General features: G+C 40.9%; 1 protein-coding gene across 2 annotated transcripts in view; it reads right to left on the minus strand.

Moving 5' to 3' along the window:
* Window positions 1-20,294, minus strand: part of LOC109057548 (FERM and PDZ domain-containing protein 1-like) — a 30,229-nt gene extending 9,935 nt beyond the window's left edge. The window contains exons 1-8 of one of the 2 annotated variants that reach the window (XM_042711527.1): window positions 20,121-20,294; window positions 14,304-14,408; window positions 3,938-4,042; window positions 3,665-3,828; window positions 2,332-2,434; window positions 2,083-2,128; window positions 903-1,007; window positions 58-153 (exon numbers count right to left, since the gene is read on the minus strand). In XM_042711527.1, coding sequence (XP_042567461.1) covers window positions 58-153; window positions 903-1,007; window positions 2,083-2,128; window positions 2,332-2,434; window positions 3,665-3,828; window positions 3,938-4,038 — 615 coding nt within the window. In that variant the 5' untranslated portion in view covers window positions 4,039-4,042; window positions 14,304-14,408; window positions 20,121-20,294. Of the gene's footprint in view, window positions 1-57; window positions 154-902; window positions 1,008-2,082; window positions 2,129-2,331; window positions 2,435-3,664; window positions 3,829-3,937; window positions 4,076-14,303; window positions 14,409-20,120 lie in introns of both variants that reach the window. The other variant, XM_042711484.1, reaches the window with a different exon arrangement.
* Between the last annotated feature and the right edge of the window lie 1,313 nt (window positions 20,295-21,607).

Below are 21,607 nucleotides of genomic sequence, written 5' to 3' on the forward strand. Positions count from 1 at the left end.
AATGCTGGCTGAAAAATAAACATGTAAGACTATAGTGAATAAATATGCCTACAGTACCTTAACAGTGGTTTTAGATTCAAATTTAAAAGCCTTCGTTTGGCCATTCTCCAGATAGACCTTCAGAACATTTGGCAGGAACAGCAGAGAGTTTCCCTGGAGGTCAGAGGTCAATATAGGATCCAAGGTCAATATAACTATTATATATAAATGTAATAATATATGTAAAATACATACAGTAGCCATGATAGCGCATATGCTATATTCATAAAACAACTGCCTGATTCAACAAAGTGTTAAAATAATTATGGTTAAACCAATTTTATCAATCTCATTATCATATTAAAAAGATTAAGCCCTCCAAAAGCTGCATACAAAAAAAAGATAAACAGTTTTATCACTGCCTTAGTTCTGTGGCGTGCCTGATAATGGGTTTGTTTAATTAGATGTTAATTAAAAACATATCAAGTCGGGGGAAATGAACATCCTCACAGCAATCCACCTAAAGAAACAGTTCATTCAAAAATAATGATAGATAATGATAAAATAATGCATTGTATTATGAAGTAATATTTATGAAGGTGCTCTATCATAAATAGTACTTATGATAAATCCACCACCTACTGTATATATATTGCAGCTATACTATACACCATGTCAGCACAGCTACACAAAGATTTTGATTAACGGTAAATTGAATATTTAATCAATTACTGATAAATTATTGACTAAGGTTTGCCCAAGACTGGGTAGACTGCCAAATGCTCTCCCTCTCAATGCCTCTCTATTGTTCTACATCTTTTGTTCATATTCTCTCTTTCATTTTATGTTTCAGTCATTTTTGTTAATAAGCACATGTGAATACTCCATTATTATCAGCTTGAATGAACATAAATGTGTCAAACCTGTGAGTGACCGTTGACCACCACCTCCTCTGCAAACCTCACTTTAACTGGGTTTGACTTCAGCTTGGCTCTCTTCTCTGGAGTTATGAAGGACGACTTTGGTCCCTATACCACATCCATAATGACAAACAGTACAATGACGGACATGTTTGACCTTCAGTGACATATTCCTTCAACACACATTCATTTCAAAATTGCACTGGCATTGAAAGATGTCTCTGCATTGACTGTGGCATACCTGTCACTGAGAAATAAAGTAAGATTTACAAACAGGGAGGAGTCAAAACTTCCTGAAACTAACTGTATTTCCTCTTTACCTTACAAAAAGATACTGAGGAGGCACCATGCTACAGAAACCGCATCAGATATCAGATAATATATTGGGATGTTATCATGGTACTGAATGATCACCATATTCAAATCATTAACATATCATAGCAATATCATACTATATGTACTAGAAAAATAGGAAAATGCATCATAAAAGTTTTCTTGAACACACACACATACATATATATATATATATATATATATATATATATATATAGATAGATAGATAGATAGATAGATAGATAGATATAGATATATATATATATATAGATAGATAGATAGATAGATAGATATAGATATAGATATGTGTATATGTTGCAAGGATATGAGAATGTTTTCCCTTAAAATATTATTGTACTTCTTATTTCTTACTATTAAAATACATTTTTTTTTTTTTTTTGTTCTCCAGACTGAAATCTTGCATATGCATCTTAATGTTATTTTAAGGCAATTGAGGGAAATCTACAGAATTCTGCTAAATAGATGTACTGTATGTAGTATAAAATGTGTTTAAAAGGGTTATTGGAAGCTGAAAGCATAATAAAATTAAACAAATTATTTAAAATAAGAACAAATAAGGGATGGGAGATGTGCACTTTACCAGGCACTTCAAATTCAGCGGAAATTTAGGGAGCTTTCTGCTGAGCTCTGTAGGCACAGATTTCCTTTGGGCCTGATTATTATAAAAAACTTTTGGTCATCATTTCTTCCTTCTGCCATAATGCAGCACAATACCACATCCTCCTGCCATGCCTCATTCGGACACAACAGAGTGTGTGTGTGTGAGAGAGAGAGAGAGAGAGAGAGAGAGAGAGAGAGAGTCTCTATAACTGTGTGCACATACACTTACCACAGTATTTCTCAGGACAGTCAGTATTATGGTGTTCTGACATTCTCTGTAAATAAATTAAAAAGAGTATGGCAGAATTACTGGTACAAATGCAGACAGAGTGACCAGATGTCCCTTTTTTCCTAATATAGTACATGTTCTGAAGATGCAGATTTATAATAAATTTGGCCCCATGAAAAACTGGACATCTGGGCAGCCAGATTCAGCTCATTTTATAGTTTCACATAAACGCTCACACCTGCAACATACCTGATGATGTCAGCAGCCTGCTCTGTAGATAGATCATCAACAGCAACATTGTTAATTTTAAAAAGCTGGTCACCAGGGACAAGCTTTCCATCAGCAGGGCCACCTATAAAAACAGACAAACATATCATGATACTGTAGTTCTGTTAATCAGTTGTACAAGGTTTAGAATTCAGTTACCAACCTGATTTGATATAGTTATGCTGTTCTGTAAGAATGTTTGTGAAAAAGTGTTAATGCTGTCCTAATTACTGGCTGTGGGGTAACCAGATGGCTTTAGCCATTCCAAGAGTAGAGTTTCCTGTAGATGAAGCTCTATGTGCCAAACGAGTCAGCCAACATGTTGCTCTACATGCAGGCAATACATGCAAATAGCTGCTGGGTCACATTTCAATCATCAAACGTATGTTCAGTCAACATTTAAAAAATGTCTGTATGACTGAATCAGATTTCTTTGCACTATTAAACGAAATAAGCTTTAACACTTTACAATAAGGTCTCATCTCTTAACATTAGTTAATACATGAACTAACTATGAGCAATATATTTTACAGCATTTATGAACTTTCATTAATATTACATATGTTAATATTCAGGTTAGTTCACGTTAGCAGATACAACTTTTGATCTTAGTAAATGAATGTATTAGTAAAATTATTCTATATAATGGATACGCCATAAAAACATACACTAATCGATTCATCTGCAGAATACAACCCAAAATATTTTATATTGAAAATAAAAAGATGGTGATTTTTACGTAACTGTACCTTTAATATGAAATTTTCTAGAAGATATAATATGATTTCACTCGAGTTATTTGAGCAATAAATATATTACCGCAGTATCCTTTTTGTACTAATGGAAGCGTGTTTGGTTGCTAATGCATTGTAGCTGTTTTATCGATTTCCATGCAGGGCTTGTGTGATGTATAATCAAAATTTAACTTCAAAATGTAACAATCTCAGCAGGGCTTTATTCAGCCTGTTTAGAGTGCTGCCTCAGATTGAATGCCTCAACAGACCTGGTCATTTTCTTCATATTATAATGAGATTTGTTCTTAAGTTCACAAGGTGCGCATTTTCCTACCAAAAAGCTAATCTTTCATAGTGGGATAATGTACGGCCAAAGGTCCCCTGCCTGTTACCCCTGTGAGTGTTATTCATAGCTAATTTGGAAGTCCCAAAGTTGCCAAGGCCACCTGGCTGAGACATATATAATGTAATATTTCATTAATAATTGATTGTGAAAGAACCTTACTACACTGTAAAAGATGATTCTTCGAATCTATTTGAGCTGATGAGCATTTTTAGAGATGATGGTGTGTGTAATGTACCTTCTGTCACGTCCAGCACCTGCGGTGGAGTGTGTGTTGAGACAGTAAAGCCATGGGAGTTAAGGGTGGGGTCAAGTGGGATCTTAACAGTGACTCTGATTGGACAGCTTCTCTGCTCCTGGGAGCCATTGTCCGCAACTTGCCCATCTTCTAGCACACGCTCTCTGTGTACAGAGAGAGAGAGAGAGAGGGTGATGCTATTTAAACACAAAAGAAAAAGAAAAGCATATGTACTCTTTCACACAATCATTCTTAGATTTATATAAATGGTACCGGCTGATGGACTCTCTGGAGCGCCGAAGCCAGCGTCCCACCACCAGCTCTACTCTGCTGGTCCTGCGAGATGGTGAGCGACTGCGGTCCCGCTCCTCCATTTAGCTACACACAGGGTGAAAGGTCACCATTGGGGCACTATTTATTGTAATGGAAAAAAAGGTAATAATTAGGGATGCACCAATGAATCGGCTGATTAAAGCAATTATTGGATGGTTGTTAAAAAACAGCTGATGATCAGGGCTGATTGTATCCTGTCAATCAAAAAGGGGCAGAAAACATTGTCAGACTGTAACTCGTACTGTGTGTGAAGAAAACTCTCATGTTGAATTTAGGGATGTTACGTGTTAAGTTAACATGACAATAACACATTAGTTAAAAAATAGCAACGTTAAACCAGGCTCTGTTTGACCATATCAGTCACCCAAAGTTCAAGCCAGGGTTGCCAGATCCACTTTTTCTCTACAACAAACATTATTGTAATGCGCCTCCCATCCAACAATCACAAAGAGCTTTGTGCTTTATTACTTCTGATAAGAAACGAAGTCTCAACTTTCAAATCCTGTACATTTTATCCCAAAATATTTGTAATAGTAGTAATATTTCAAATACCTGCATGTCATGTAACCATTACAGGGATAGTTTACTCAGGTTATAATTTTCAGTTTTAGTTCAGTTTTTGTAAATAATATTCAACTTGCACAGACCAATTGTTTTGCGTCATGACTCTTCAATATTTCGTCAGATGCCACAGGTATTAATTTTCTATTCCTTGATATGCTTTTTTTATTCTCAAAGACGGGCAGCCGCTGACTTGCATTTTATGAATCACTATTTTATGAATCACCAAAGACCACAATTTCAGCTAAAATTCTTCTTTACTGTTCTACTCAAGAAGAAATATATATATATATATATATATATATATATATATATATATATATATATATATATATTAAAAACAATGGCAAATATTCAAGCAAGCACTGTGTCCCGAGCGCTCGTCAGCGTCGCCCTGGCAACACAGCGGAATCACCGGCACTAGCTCGTCACGGGCTGAGCGGCCGCACCTGCAGCTCATGAAGAGGCGTCTACTTCAGCCGGGGAGGAAAGCAGGATGGTGAGCAATGTCTCCCGACACAGAGCCTAACTCTTTCCTCCTCTGTCACAGAGAGCAGCGTGTGACCGTCAGCCCCCACCAGGAGAGCACCGCACGGGATCCACCACTCGAGACCCAGAGAGCACGAGGGAGTTGGAGCACTACGGAGAGCACTGTCTTCACTCAGAGCACTAAGTTATTAATAAATCCACCCTTCGGGGGATTTTCTCATCCATCGGTTGTCGTGTCGTTCCTCACCCCGCCACACTGGTGGAGAATGCGGGCATAGTGTGAGGTGAACACCGACAACCGACCCCTGAGGAAGTCACCGTCACCCATTTTGTTTTCTTTTTTTTTGTTTGTTGACATTGGTTTTTTGTTCCCTCTGCTCTGGTTCCACAGGCGGCCGCTCCTCCCCCCGGCATGGAAGAGCTGCTTAAACACCTCACCGAGGTGAGCATCCGCCAGCAGCAAATAATGGAGCACATGGCCTCACGTCAAGGAGACGCCGAACGCGAGCTCGCCGCTCTCCGCACCGCCGCCCACCGCACGCCGCTGCCTGACCCCCGTGTCCAAGCCGTCCAGCTGATGCCGCGAATGACAGCGCACAACGATGTGGAGATGTATATGCAAATGTTTGAGGCCACCGCGATCCGGGAGGCATGGCCAGAGGACGAGTGGGCCAGACTTCTCGCGCCGCTGCTGACCGGGGAAGCGCAGCGGGCGTATTTCACCATGACGGCGGAGAGAAGCCGGAACTATGAAGAGGTGAAAAAGGAAATCCTGGGCCGAGTAGGCCTCTCCCCAATCTGTGCGGCGCAGCAGTTCCATGAATGGGCATATCGAGCTCGACAGCCCGCTCGCGCCCAAGCGGCAGAACTAACCCGTTTGGCCCACCATTGGCTGTTGACAGGGGGTCCCTCCGCACACAAGGTAGCTGAGCGTGTGGTGATCGACCGACTCCTCCGCGCCCTCCCCCGCGCGTTGAGGCAGGCGGCTGGCATGAGGAATCCCACCGATCTCGACGAGCTCGTGGAGGCCATTGAGCTGGCGGAGGCCGCCCAACACCGGGAGGTAGGGGAGCGAGCGCCGCCTTTTTCCCCGAAGGGTGGTCCAGGAGCGACGCTCGCCGGAGGGCACCCAGCGACCCGTGAGCAGGCCTGCGGTTCCCGGCCCCCAGGACGAACCGATGCCCACCGAGCCGCCGCGCTCCCCAGGACGGATATGGCTAGCAGGCTGTTCAGTGCACGACCCGAGCCGCCGGAGGCACCACGAGCCGAGGTGCATATCAATGGCCGGCCGTTCATCGCCCTCCTCGACTCGGGCAGCGGGGTAAGCCTGATACAACCCACGGTACTTCCGCCCATAACCGGTTCCAGAGCCCGGCTGGCGATAACGTGCGTGCACGGGGATACCAGGCAGGTACCGGCACGCGAGTGACCATCACCGCGACACCTGGTTCCTGGCCCGTCGAAGTGGGAATCTTAAAGGACCTACCGGTACCCGTTCTCCTCGGCCGGGATTGGCCGGGGTTTGATCAGCTCCTCACCTCCAGCACACAGCCTGCTAGCCGGGCCGGGGACCGCCGACGCCGGAGATCAGCAAGGCGCCCTCGACGACGCCCCGCGCTGCTGACATCGGACAGCCCGCGAGGAGGTGAGTCCCCCTCCCAAAACTCTAACCTGTTCTTTGATGTCTTCCAGCAGATAGCGGGAGGGGGAACCCTCGCCAACGAGCAGCGCGGGGACGAACGCCTCAAGCATTGCTGGTCTCAAGTGCGGGTGGCGGAAGGAGAGGATTTACAACCGGCTCCCCACCCCACTCCCCATTTCGTTGTCCAAAACGGCCTGCTTTACTGTGTCGCGCAGCGAAGGGGGGAGGAAAAGACGTTGCTGGTGGTACCGCGAAGCAAAGTCCAAACGGTGTTGGAACTCGCCCATGCCCACCCGATGGCTGGCCACCTCGGCGCTCAAAACACCGCGCAACGGATCCGGGATCGCTTCCACTGGCCAGGACTGGAGGGGGATGTCAAGCGGTACTGCCAAGCTTGCCCGACGTGCCAACGGACATCGCCCCATACTCCTCCCCCCAGCCCGCTGATCCCGCTGCCTATCATCGAGGTGCCCTTCGAGCGCATCGGGATGGACCTGGTAGGGCCGCTGCCGAAGTCCGCCCGGGGGCATGAACACATCCTGGTTATCGTGGATTATGCCACCCGCTACCCAGAGGCCATTCCCCTCCGCAAAGCCACCGCAAAGAACATCGCACAGGAGCTCTTCCTATTGAGTAGTCGGGTTGGCCTACCAGCGGAGATCTTGACCGACCAGGGCACTCCTTTCATGTCCCGGATCATGGCTGACCTCTGCAAGCTCCTCAAAGTCCGGCAGATCCGGACCAGCGTATACCATCCACAAACGGATGGACTCGTGGAACGGTTTTAACAAGACCCTGAAACAAATGCTGCGGCGAGTCGTGGCCGAGGACCAACGCGACTGGGACCAAATGATCCCGTATGTGCTGTTCGGGATCCGGGAGGTGCCCCAGGCTTCCACCGGCTTCACGCCCTTCGAGCTCCTCTTCGGCCGCCAACCCCGAGGGCTTCTAGAGACGTCGCCCGGGAAGCTTGGGAGCAACAGCCGGCGGTAGGTCGGACCACCCTCGAACACATCAAGGCCATGAGAGAGCGGATCGACAGGGTCATGCCATTGGTCCGGGAGCACATGTCCAAGGCCCAGCAAGACCAGCAGCGCCTCTTCAATCGGGCCGCCCAACCACGGGAGTTCCAACCGGGAGACTACGTCATGGTTCTGGTCCCCACATCCGCCTGTAAATTCCTGGCACGCTGGCAGGGCCCATACACGGTCACCGAACGGGTAGGACCCGTCACCTATAAAGTGCGCCAACCAGGTCGCCGAAAAGAGGAGCAGCTCTATCATATAAATCTGTTGAAGCGCTGGGTGGGGACCGGAGACCCCAGCTCTCGGCCCTCGCCACCACCTCTCCCGTGGTTGTAGGCATGGATCCCAATCTCTCCGCGGCCCAGAAGACGGAACTGCAGCACCTGGTCGGTCAGTTCTCGGATGTGTTCTCCCCCCCTGCCAGGGCGGACGACCGTCATCCAGCACGAAGTCCGAACACCACCAGGAGTTATCGTCCGGCAGCGACCCTATCGTGTCCCGGAGGCTCGGCGACACGCCATCGAGACAGAGGTACAGGAGATGTTTAAGTTGGGGGTAATTGAGCCCTCGCGGAGTCCCTGGTCCAGCCCCATCGTAATGGTCCCGAAGCCCGACGGCACCCTCCGGTTCTGCAACGACTTCCGCCGCCTAAATGAGGTCTCGGAATTTGATGGCTACCCCATGCCCCGAGTCGATGAGCTCCTGGAGACAGACTGGGAAGGGCCCGGTTCATATCGACTCTCGACCTCACCAAAGGTTATTGGCAAGTCCCTCTGTCTAAGGATGCCAAGCCCAAGACAGCCTTCTCAACCCCCAGTGGCCACTGGCAATACCGGGTCCTTCCCTTCGGCCTGCACGGGGCACCCGCCACCTTCCAGAGGCTCATGGATGTCCTGCTGAGGCCCCATATGGCCTACGCCGCGGCCTACATTGACGACGTGGTCATCCATTCCGAGACCTGGGGGGGAGCATTTAGAGCGGCTCCGGAGGGTGCTGCTGGAACTCCGCCGGGCGGGGCTCACCGCCAACCCCCGGAAATGTCACCTGGCTCTCTCCGAAGCCAAGTACCTGGGCTTCTGCGTGGGTCGCGGCCTTATCCGGCCCCAGGAAAAGAAGGTGACAGCTATCCCTCTCGGCACCGCGGCCCACTACCAAGACCCAGGTGCGAGCCTTTTTGGGGTTGGCGGGATACTACCGGTGTTTTATCCCTAACTTCTCCTCCTTAGCCTCTTCCCTGACAGATCTGACCAGGAAGGGGCAACCCGAGAAGGTAGCCTGGAGTCCGGAAGCGGAAGAGGCCTTCCAGCAGGTGAAATCAGCCCTCACCACGGAGCCAGTCCTGCGAGCCCCCGATTTTACCTGCCCCTTCCTGGTGCAAACCGACGCCTCAGACACCGGGTTAGGAGCCGTTCTCTCCCAGGTCCAGGACGGCGAGGAACACCCGGTGATCTATATTAGCCGGAAGCTGACCCCGACCGAACAACGGTATGCCGCCGTGGAGAAGGAAGCGTTGGCTGTCAAGTGGGCAGTCCTGGAGCTTCGTTATTACCTCCTCGGCCGCCGGTTCACCCTGTTGACCGATCATGCGCCACTGCAGTGGATGGCCCGCGCAAAGGACACCAATCCCAGGGTGACCCGGTGGTTCCTTGCGCTCCAGGACTTCCACTTCACCGTACAACACCTGGCGGGGACAGCCAACGCCAACGCGGACGGCCTCTCCAGGATAGGGGCAGCTTTCGCAGGTCTGTCAGGCTCCACTCCCCACCCTCCCCATATCTCCCCATTGTTCCGCAGGCGCAGGTCGACGCTTAGGGGGGGGGGAGTGTGACGTGTGTCCCGAGCGCTCGTCAGCGTCGCCCTGGCAACACAATGGAATCACCGGCACTAGCTCGTCACGGGCTGAGCGGCCGCACCTGCAGCTCATGAAGAGGCGTCTACTTCAGCCGGGGAGGAAAGCAGGATGGTGAGCAATGTCTCCCGACACAGAGCCTAACTCTTTCCTCCTCTGTCACAGAGAGCAGCGTGTGACCGTCAGCCCCCACCAGGAGAGCACCGCACGGGATCCACCACTCGAGACCCAGAGAGCACGAGGGAGTTGGAGCACTACGGAGAGCACTGTCTTCACTCAGAGCACTAAGTTATTAATAAATCCACCCTTCGGGGATTTTCTCGTCCATCGGTTGTCGTGTCGTTCCTCACCCCGCCACAATATATATATATATAGATATATATATATACATAATGCTCTACACTATTCATGCTGTTTACAGTACCCTTTAGGCTAAGCATACTGTATACATTTGTAACCCTCATAGCTGTGCAATGCAAAATGGTGTGTACAACAATATACTGGTAATGTGTGGTCAACCTCTCTTCCTCCTACAGTGGTATGAAACGTGCTCTCTTTATACTGTAGGTTCTGCATATTTTGGTGTTGGTGCAGAATTGCTTTTTATGAAGGGTTTTTATGAAGTTTATTGTGCGTCAATATCAAGTATGTCCCACCAGGGAATGTGAGAGACAATCTGGAGCCTCGTGGTCAACAAAGAGAAGGACCAACAAAGACAAAGATATAAATAATATACTGTGACAAAAAAGAGCGAGATCCCTGGAGATCATGACTCATGGTTACATTATGTTCTCAGATTACACAGGATTAGGATCTCACCTTTCATTTATTTTACTGCTGTCAACATTGTTATCAATACTGCATACAGCACATCAAAGTCGTTAGACTGCAATACTCTCCAGCACTTTTCACTTGCACAGTAGTGACCGCCTACTTTTTCCACCAACCCTGTTTATATATAAACATCTTCCCATTCATTAAAAAAAAAACCTCAACAAAGGGTTGAGCCAAACTAACCAGCAACATTACACCCATTAATGTTAAGCAAAAAAATTGTTTATAATTGTACAGTGAACAAAAAGTTTGAATGCATGCCAACTGAAAAATTGCAAAAATTAACAAGACTGATTAGATAATATAGATAATAATAGGAAATGTAACAATGGTTCTGATATACTTTAAAATTATTACTTTTTTCCCCCTGGTCTTCACTTTTTAAAATAACTAACCCATAATTTCTAACCACAACAATTCCCTTACCTAAGCAATTGATGCACAAAAGAAGGATCCCAATAGCAAAAACAACAACATGCTCTCTGAAGAGTTTCCAGAACAGTTTGCACCTCAGGCAGTTTGCATTATGAATAAGGAAAAACACCTCTTGATCATCATGCACCTGCCTTTTTTCCACTCTTCTGCTAGAAATCACTTTCTGTTCTAATCAACTATTCAAGTTATTGCATTATTGTCGCCTGATTAAATATTAATAATTTTAATAATGAATGATAATAACATATTAGCAGCTATTCTGCCTAACCACGTTGTTCACTAAAAACACAGCTCTCTATTTCTTTTTTAAGCACAAAGGCGTTGCAGGTAACATCCATAGATCCCTCTTTCTAAATCTCTCTTTAAAGCTTACACTTAAGGATACCAGATCCCCTCTCACACCCTTCCGTCTTCAAGAGGATTAAGCACCAAATATTGTTGAGTTTTCCCTATACAAATCTCATTACTTTTTCGGCACTATTTAATATATTTTATTCATGATATATGCTTCAGCGCTGTCTTAATCAATATGGATATAATGTACGTATGGCCTTTTTTCACAGCAAAATCAGGAGCCAGTGGAAGACCTTAAGATTATATTATATATATATTAAAGACAGAATTATTCAATTACAGGTAGGAGTCTGTGAACTGCTAGATCATTAGAATGGATCCAGGAATTAAATCTGTGTTATAAAATTGGGATGGGGCGCATAGTCAATGAATTTCTCAGTGAAACATTTCAATTTACTTCTCTGTCTCTGTCTCTCTGCCTCTCTCTCTCTCTCCTTCTCTCTCTCTCTCTCTCTATTAGATTAGTGGCCTGTAGAGTGGGGTTTAATTCCCCCTCACGCCCATGTTCCCTCATAAAAAAGGTCTGCTCATGCTCTCTCTCTGAGAGATAATGGCTGTACTCCATCATTAGCATGGGCAGCTAGCGCTAATGGCTAGGATGAACTACTTAACATAAGAATCGTCTACAATTCATTCACATGGGAGGATTACAGGTAGTGGACCAGTCAGGACAGATTAAGCTTACTATGTTACGTTAACACTGAGCAATGCTAAATAGCTTAAAAACGTACACTCAGTCTATCAGTTATAGGATCCTAGCCAGTAATAGATCTTTCAGCAGGCTAAAATATGCAATTATCTTACAATGTAAGAGAAAAATAAGGGTTTGTGTCTAAGTTGTGGTAAGTTACAAGCCTATTTTTAATGTAAAGGGGCATTCATTTACAACTTACACACTACTAAACATTGTTGCATTGCACCATTAAACACAGCTGAAACTTAACTCTACACATTGGCAAAATTTTGACAGAAGCCTCTGACCAGAAAAAGTTTGAATAAAATAGAAGATTGACTGAATTGCATCAATAAACTCTTGTTATCCCTGACAGTCTTCAATCCTTTGGACATATAGTATATGATAATGTTGACATTTATCCTTTATAGTTTTAAGTACAGTTTCTAAATGGTTTTTAAATATAAAAATACCTATTATGTTATTCATAATCATATAGTATTGTACTTCAATGGAAACATTTTTACCATTAGTAAAATTAATTTAAAGATAACGCAAGATAAGCTGAAATTCACTGCATTTCAACAACTTTTGCTCACGTATTTGAAGAAGACTTCTATTGGACCATTTAGGGTAAACATAATTTTTTTTCCTTAAGAACAAATGATACGTTTTTCCTTAAGAACAAATGATAAAAAGTACAGAATATAGAGCATAGTACTGAATAAAGTACAGAGTAAGTTACAAACCAGTTAGTAGTTACTCTAGTGTAGACTTTGCATTCCAATTTAAGTAAGAACTTGACAGAAACGGAAGAGGTATTGGTAATTTAATGTCTAATTTAATGGACATTTTTTTGTTACAAATTTTAAAATCCTTGGTAGCCCTTCAGGCAGGCATTCTACAGATTTTGGAAGCCCAAAATGAGTTTAAGTTGTAAAATTTAACTAGTAAATAAGAGGAATATAACTAATAAAAAAAAGATATCGGCTGAACCTCCCAGTGGACAAATCAGCATGCTTGAAAACTTCAGTGATTGTATATTTTCTTCAAATAACAAGTCAAGAGTGTAGGGGTGCAACAGATCACAAATCTCACGGTTCGGATCGTATTACGGATCTTGAGTCACAGATCAAATAATTTTTTGGTGAGCTATTATTTATTTTTTAATTATTATTATTATCATTTAAAGAACACCAAGTACTTCTTTGATACCACAGCAAAAACTAGTAGCATAACTAATCAAACATTACTAAAGACAAGTGAACCATCAGTAATAAAATAAGAACACATAAACAAATTACAAGCATAGATAAAATATAACAAAGCTACAAACATTAGCTTTCAGGCACAGAAATGTAATAATTAAATGTAAAATAACACTGCATAGTGTTCACTGTATTGATCACAGATTGATCTTAGTTAAAGTTGTGTTTTGTTGTTTGATTAACATTAATGACACAGACAGTAGCAGGTATTTAGGCTGCTGTCCCTGTAAGACCTAATGCACGGATCTAATAAATGAGGCACATGCGATTTCTTTCTGTTTATGTTCACTTCACATAAGACTTTACTGACTTAAAGCACTTAAATGTTTAAAATGACAAGACTTAGAAGCATGTGCCAATAATCATACGATCCATTTCACCCTTACAAGCAACTGAACGACGCAAATCAAGGAAGGGATTTAATTTCACTATTCAAGATGATTGCATCTTGGCAGTGATGCATTTTGGAAGTAAAACTCAATAGCCCTGGGACGTCGGGGAGCGATTTTGCAAGCCCTGCATTAAGTTTCCTTCAACCCTAAAATACAACACAGCACAATGCATTATTTAAAATCTGGGGAAAATTCCTGTGAATTCAAAAATTAATACAGAAAATTCCTTCAATTAGCACAGTGGACCCTGTTTTCACGTACTTTTTTTAGAGTCTACATACACAGAATGTTACAGGCAGACGGCCTGAGAAGTGTTCTAATTGGATTAGGCATGTAAAGGCTTGGACAGAGAGTTATTGCGTCACACACTGAGCCGATCACTGAGCCATTTACACACATGTAAACATACAACAATATGGACAGACCAGTATACACAAACACACATACACACTCCACACTTACCTTAGAGTCAGATGATAGTGTATGTTTCAATATTAAAAAGAAGAACTTTTCTGTGGACTGCATGTTCTTCACTGCATTCATTTAATCATTTGAGTCTACTCATCAATCTAAAGGACTTTAAGATTCCTCACTCTGTTAGTTTGACAGCTAACATTAAATAAACTCCTTTATTTCATTTGCTAGCTCAGGAAAACTATATGCAGTGTGAGGAATTTTGAAGTTTTTGTCCAATCCGTTTGCACTGCATTTATGTGGATGTTTCGGACCTGGACTTTTGCAGGTTAATATGTGCAAAGAGAAAGATTTAGAAGTCTTGTTTCACCTATAATGAATTCCAGAGTGTGTAGACGCTTTATTTTCTTCTTGATCCAGTGGGCCTCTGCATCAGGACATGCTGCCATGATGAAACTCCAAAGGGTCCTCAGCTCTGTCAAAGTGACACATATAATGTTATCTGATGTTTTTTAAACATTCATTCCTGTTCCTCAGCTCCACCCACGTCCCGCCTCTTTGCCCAATTTCAATTATCCGAAAGTGATGCACTGCCAAGATGGCGATGGCCAGCTCCACCTACTTTAGGCTTCAAAAATGCTCTTCAGAAACCTACGGGTGACGTCACTGACGCTACGTCCATGTTTATATACAGTCTATGGTTACACCTGAGATATTTTATCTATTTAGAATAAAGCAAAGGTGTCAAACTCAATTCCCGGAGGGCCGGAGCCCTGTATAGTTTAGATTCAATCCTAATTAAACACACCTGAACTAATGAAGTCTTTCAGACTTATTTGAAAACTGCATGGCATGTGTGGAGCAGGGTTGGAACTAAACTCTGCAGGGCTCCGGACCTCCAGGAATTGAGTCTGACACTCCTGGAATGAAGCAACTTAAATATACGGTTAGATCAAGTAGAAATAGACCCTTGCAGATTATCAATTAAAATCAAAAGCTAAAAAAATGAATTAGACATGGCCAGCAAGGCCTCATTCAAGATCTGGGGCAAAGGTACCAATGAAATGAATAGTTACATTACGGTGCAATATATTTGATGTTCAAAGCTGTTGTACTACAAAGGATTCAGCTCTTTTGGATTGTTTAAAGGATTAGTTCACTTCCAGAATAAAAAAATTCTGATAATTTGCTTACCCCTCTGTCATCCAAGATGTTTATGTATTTCTTTCTTTAATTGCAAAGAAATTAATGTTTTTGAGAAAAAAAATTCCAGGATTTTTCTCCATATAATGGACTCCAATGGGGACCAACGGGCTGAAGGTCCAAATAGCAGTTTCAGTGCAGCTTCAAAGGGCTCTACACGATCCCAGCCGAGGAATAAGGGTCTTATCTAGTGAAATGATCAGTCATTTTCTAAAAAAACCCGACAAATGCTCATCTTGCACTAGCTCGACTTCATGCATTACATAATCACGCTGGAAAGGTCATGCCACTACATGACGTGCTTGAGTTACATGAAGTAGCTCACTCATGTAGCTCAAACATTATAGCATAGTAACACCAAAGTATTGGGTTTGACTCCCAGGAAAAGAATTAACCGATAAAACTTGAAAAGAGGCAATGTAAGTCACTTTGGATAAAAGTGTCTGCCAAATATATGTACACATACATAAATGTAAATGTAACCAATCGATCAAACTGATTGACTAAAATGAATCTCTGATTAATTTGAAACCCTGTATACAGTACATTCAAGTTAATTTGCAGCATTTTATGTATTTTAATTTGAAACATATTTCATTAAAACGTTGTTGTTCATTACTGATTAAAATGTTTTTAGAAATATTTCTATTTCATTTTCTATTTAAAATTCTGATTTAGTGTAAAAAAATTATTTTGCTTGTAGAAATAAATAATATTATCTTACATTTTAAAAAAGATGTTCCACTCTTGAATAGCCTCAAGTTAGCTTAAATCTTGTAATGTTATGCTTTTTCAAATGGGTAGTTTAACTGTAATATAACTATTTTGAGTTATGGGTAGCTTATAAAGAAGCAGTTACAAAGTAAGTTCCTCAACACTGATAAAATGACAATGAAAGTCTGAGGCAGAGATTAAGAGAGAGAAAGAAAGACAGAACCACCAGGCTTGTCGGAGTCCCCTCTGAACACTTTCAGCTCCCAGCTGCTGAATAATTAATGTACCCAGTGCAAAAACAGAGAACACAGCTCTCTTTCTCCCTCTCACCCGCTTGTTCTCTGCTTTCCTTAGTTTATCCTTCTCTCAGTGCTATCTTCCCTCATAACCACAGCCTGCCTTGTCTTTCAGAGTCTTTCAGTGCCATTACTTCATTTTTGTTACTTTTGTGTCTTTCTCATTTAATCAAGTGAAATCTTTTAAAAGTGCAAAACAAAAGCCCTATTGAAAAAGACGTTGAACAACGAGAGTACAGTTGTACAATGAATGAAAGAAAAAGAGTAAATAAAATGTTTATGATTTTTCTTCCTCATAACAAATTTATCATTCAATTTTATAACGCTCTCGAATGGCAGCTTTTGATGGTTTGTTCGCTGATGTATGAGCAGATGTATATTTATGGAGTTCCCAGCACTGCATGCATCCTTCGAGCTCTTCTTAAACACTTTAGTAATCCTATCATTGCCCTTAAACTCTTCTTTCAGACTTACAGAGTGTGAAAGAGAACCACAGAGTGCACAGGCTTTAATAATGCATCTAGATAATGCTGCCTCACCACTCGCACGCGCACACACACACACACACACACACACACACACACACACACACAAGCACCACAAAACAGAAAGACAGCGAAAGAGTGGCAGAGCAGCTTGATCTTAGATAAAAGGTGAATGGAAGGGGGTTGAGAAAATGAGAAAAAGATATATAGAAGGAAGGGAAAAGAATGAGAGAGAGAAAGCTGGGAAGATGGTGAGGTTGAACAATGAAATGCTAAATAAAGACATTTATTATGATTGTATGTGCATTGCATGATTTGTTCTTTGGATTGTGGCTTAGGAGTCTGCATGGCATGAGGAGAGAGGTGTGGCATAAAACAGGAAATACATCATCTTTTCTTCTCCCTATAAAGAGCTTGAGTTATGAGTTATGGGTCATATTGATGTTCAATTTGGCTAGGTTTATTATTAAAAAAAAAATTTTTTTTTTTTTTAAATATTCATCAAAGAAATCTGATATCATGATTTCCACAAAATAATAACCAGCAAAGCTGTTGTCATCACTGACAATAAGTTTTTAATTATATTTATAATTTTAAAAAAAATAACTGAACATAAAATCAGCACTTTAGAATGATTTTCTAAGGATCACGTGACACTTTAAGACTGGAGTAATGATGCTGAAAATTCAGCTTTGCCATCACAGAAATAAAGGTTAAAATATATTACAATATAAATGCAAAGATTTGTACTTGTGTTTTGAAAAAGGAATTATTTACTGTGACATAAGTTTTATTGTATTAAAACTTACATTACTGAGATTAGTCCACTGAAAACAATCTTTAATTTATTATAGGGTAAGAGTGTTAACACTAAATAAAAGGAAAGCTTTTTTAAAAATCCAGTTTAAATGTGCCAAGTTTTTATAAATGCACTTTTTTTTTTTTTTTTTTTTTTTACAGTATGCTGGTTCCATATGGTTTTAAAAAACTTCCAAATTTTCAAGAAATGTTTCAATTTAATGAAAAAAAAAAATCAAGGTAAAACATATTTATTACAAATACCATGAATTATTAATTCATCAATATCTTTATGTTTTTGAGTAGTCACACCACATGACATTTTACAATCCAAACTAACATTGCCTTGTCGAAGTCAAATTATTTGTTATTCTAAGATGCTCATTGACCTTAACAGACAGTCAGATCACTATATTGACATCAGCGTAAAGACCACTAAACTCTATGTCAGGGGTCTTCAACCTTTTTGCAGGTCAAGGACCCCTTGGTGGATGGAGAGACAGAGCATACATAATGTTTAAAGCTAAGTGTTGCATTTAAAGCCTGGCCTATTATAAAATGTGCGTAGTTTCACACTAATGTATTTACATACTTGATAAGCCATTAAGTTATATATATATGTAGCTTAAACACACACAAACACACACACACACACACACACACACACACTAATGTACACACACAGATGGGTGACAAAATTAAAAGGACGCAAGAATGGTGTTTCATCTTTCAGACTTTGTTGCTCTGGTATATATTGGTTTTTTCATTTTTTTAATTTTATTGAAAATTATATAATATTGTGTAATATTGTTAAATATTTTTAATAATTATTTTTTTTTTTTTTTTATTTTTTTATAATTTTATTTATTCTTGTGATATTAAACCTGAATTTTAAGCATCATTACTCCAATCTTCAGTGTCATGTGTTCTTTTTGATGTCATATGATCTTTTTGTGAATTGTATTGATATTTTTTGGTTAATATTTATTATTTTCAGGATTCTTTGATGAGTTCAAAAGACCATTAATTTGAAATAGAAATATTCTGTAAAAAAACTGTTTGTCTTCACTGTCACTTTTGATTAATTTAATACATCCTTGCTGCATAAAAATATTCATTTCTTTAAAAAAAAAAAAAAAAATTGAATGGTAGTGTGTATATATGACTTACTTGACAATTTTAGTTCGACTTATTTAATATTTCAATATGGTAGGGAGAATGAAACCTGTACTTGACCTTTACCTTCTTAACTTTATATCTTTGGTTGCATGTTTGTGCATGTATGAGTTTATGTGGTTGCTAGAGTATATTCTGATGGAATCAGTACTGGATATAAACAAGCTAAATATATATACTTTATGAGTGCTCAGTCTCTACCTCTCCACAGCAATTTAAGGCCACATTACTGTCTTCGGATAGATGTTTTAATGTACAACTGTATGTGCTGAATTTATGTGTCTGTAATTGGAGCTGTCATTTGCCCTGGGGGCTTCAGTACCTCTCATATGGAGAGCGTAATCAGATCTGTTCCTGTTGGAGATCTCCCTCTCCAAAAGCCACTTAAATGAATATTGGCACAAATTGCCCAATTTCAGCTGTTAGCAGCTTGTAAAATGCTGCTCCATGCCTGAAGGCTAGATGTGCTATGATAAAAGTCTGTGTTATCGTGTAAGGCATGCAAGAGCACAGTCACATGTTTTAAGCATTAGTTTATGTGCTTGTACCCATTATTTAGTCGTAATAAGCATATCATCACTAGATTACCAGGTTTTAAAGAGGGGGCAGACATATAAGCACCGTCTGTTTTGATAAGTTTACGATTACAAGGCATCAAGAATTCACAGTTTTCAGCTGCTCCTAAAAATAACAGCATAAATGAATTATGGCCCTTTCCGAAGCCTGCCGGATCTCCTGCCTGATTTCTCCCCCATCGGTTTTTACTACATATACTAATTATTATTATTACAGGCATGTTTTGTAATGTTTGCACCCGAACAGTAAACATAAATCAAGTATGCATCAATCAAATGAATGAAGTTTGAGAAAACGTGCTGCGGATCTTGCACAATAGCGGTATTTGTACTGAATGCACTAATACCCAACTTCCTTCATGAATCATCCAGGCTGCACTAAATGAAACCTGAACCTCTTGGGCTTGCTATAACTAATGACTAATGACGGGAAATGTAAACATAGGCTAGACTTTATATTAATATGCATTTTTGCATAAGCTCCATCTCTTAAAGGAAACAATGAATTCATCTCTCACTCAGATAAACAAGGTTATCTGGCATTCCCTGAAATGCTGTAAGAAGATAATATAATAATACTGCCTGTGGGGAGAGCCTCTCTATCAAAGACAACAGAAGCGCTATTATTACAGTTTTTAACCAGTTTTTCATGGGTATTTTACAGACATAAACCATGAAATGATCGCATACAAAACGGCTTATGTAAAAAAAAAAAAAAAAAAATCATATTTTTTATGTCTATGATTAGCTACCCACTATCTATCACTTGATGGCAATCTAAAAGACATCTCTAAAAAGCTGATAAAGCGTAGTGAGGCTGAGATGAAGGTGTCATTGACTTAATTCCTTTTAATCTGTCAAATTCACCTCGTCCCGTCCGAGACGCGCCTTCACCTTCATAACGTTAATGAACAACATTTACATGCTCTTTATTACTCACCTTACACCAAGAGTAACATTTTCACGAACTATCCATCGCCTTGCGCCGACAGAAGAGTCACTGGGCCGGTAAATAAATAAAGTGAAGGCGGTTTAGTCCGATGGGAGTTTCACAGAGAGAGACAGTTTACCCGTTTAATCTGCTTTCAGCGCTTGATCAGCTCTCTCTCTCTCTCTCTCTCTCTCTCTCTCTCTCTCTCTCTCTCTCTCTCTCTCTCTCTCTCTCTCTCTCCTACCTTTAAGATTGAGATTCCTGGAGCTTTATACGCTACGTTTGTCAGCCTTTTTACACACAATATTGTCAAAGTATCAGTGCACATTATATGAGAAATACGTTTGTCAGCCTTTTTACACACAATATTGTCAAAGTATCAATGCAGGATTCCTGGAGCTTTACACTGAAACGCTATTCATTGAATTTATAATTCAGCCTTATTTAGCACAAAACTTTATTGTTATAATTAAAATATTTAGCCCTTAAAACTTTAATTTTTTTTTCATGTATCCAATGTTTTTTTTGGAAATTTAACTTTTAATAGTGCCAAGTTTTTATAAATGCACATTCTTTCTTTTTATTTATGCTGGTTCCATATCACTGAAATAAAATGATTCATTGAATTTACTAAATTTTTTTATGGTAAGTGGTTGCAATCAATTTATTTTAGCTATATTTAAATAACCTAATTTAGTTGGTTAACTTTCAACAAAATGTGTTTTTTTAATTGTTTTTTTTTTGATTTGTTTGAATAAACTTATTTTGTTGGTTATTTTTTTTTTTTTTTTAGTAAATTCAGTGAATCATTTTTTTTTTCAGTGTATGGTTTTTACAAACTTTCACATTTTCAAGAAATGTTTCAATTTAATGTCATGTGGTCAAAGCATCACAAAAAAAATTAATAACATTCTTAATCTTAATCTTAATCAGTTACACTTAATCAAAAAGTTTCAACAAATACATTTTTCAAGGTAAAATGTATTTATTACAAATACCATGAATAATTAATTCATTAATATCATTATAGGTTTTGAGTAGTCACACCGCATGACATTTTACAATCCAACCTACCACTGCCTTGTCATGAATAGTCAAAATGTTTGATATTCTAAGATGCTTATTGATCTTGACAGACAGTCAGATCACTATAATGACATCAGCATAAAGGCCTAACTAAACTTTATGTCAGGGGTCTTCAACCTTTTTGCAGGTCAAGGACAAGCACCAGACCACAGGAGCCAGACGAGTCCTCTGCACAATCTGACCTGTGTTGCAGCCTGAAATTAAACCACGCCTTGCTGTTTTCGTCTGGACAGAGGAGAACTGCCCACCCTGACTGAGCCTGGTTTCTCTCAAGGTTTTTTTCTCCATTTCTGTCTCCGATGGAGTGGAGTTTTGGTTCCTTGCCAATGTCTCCTTTGGCTTGCTTAGTTGGGGATGCTTGACTGATTGCACAGACACTATCGGAAGAGAGCCGAACTGGATGATGACAT

The sequence above is a fragment of the Cyprinus carpio genome, chromosome A1 (genome assembly GCF_018340385.1).
Source record: "Cyprinus carpio isolate SPL01 chromosome A1, ASM1834038v1, whole genome shotgun sequence".
Classification (NCBI taxonomy): domain Eukaryota; kingdom Metazoa; phylum Chordata; class Actinopteri; order Cypriniformes; family Cyprinidae; genus Cyprinus; species Cyprinus carpio.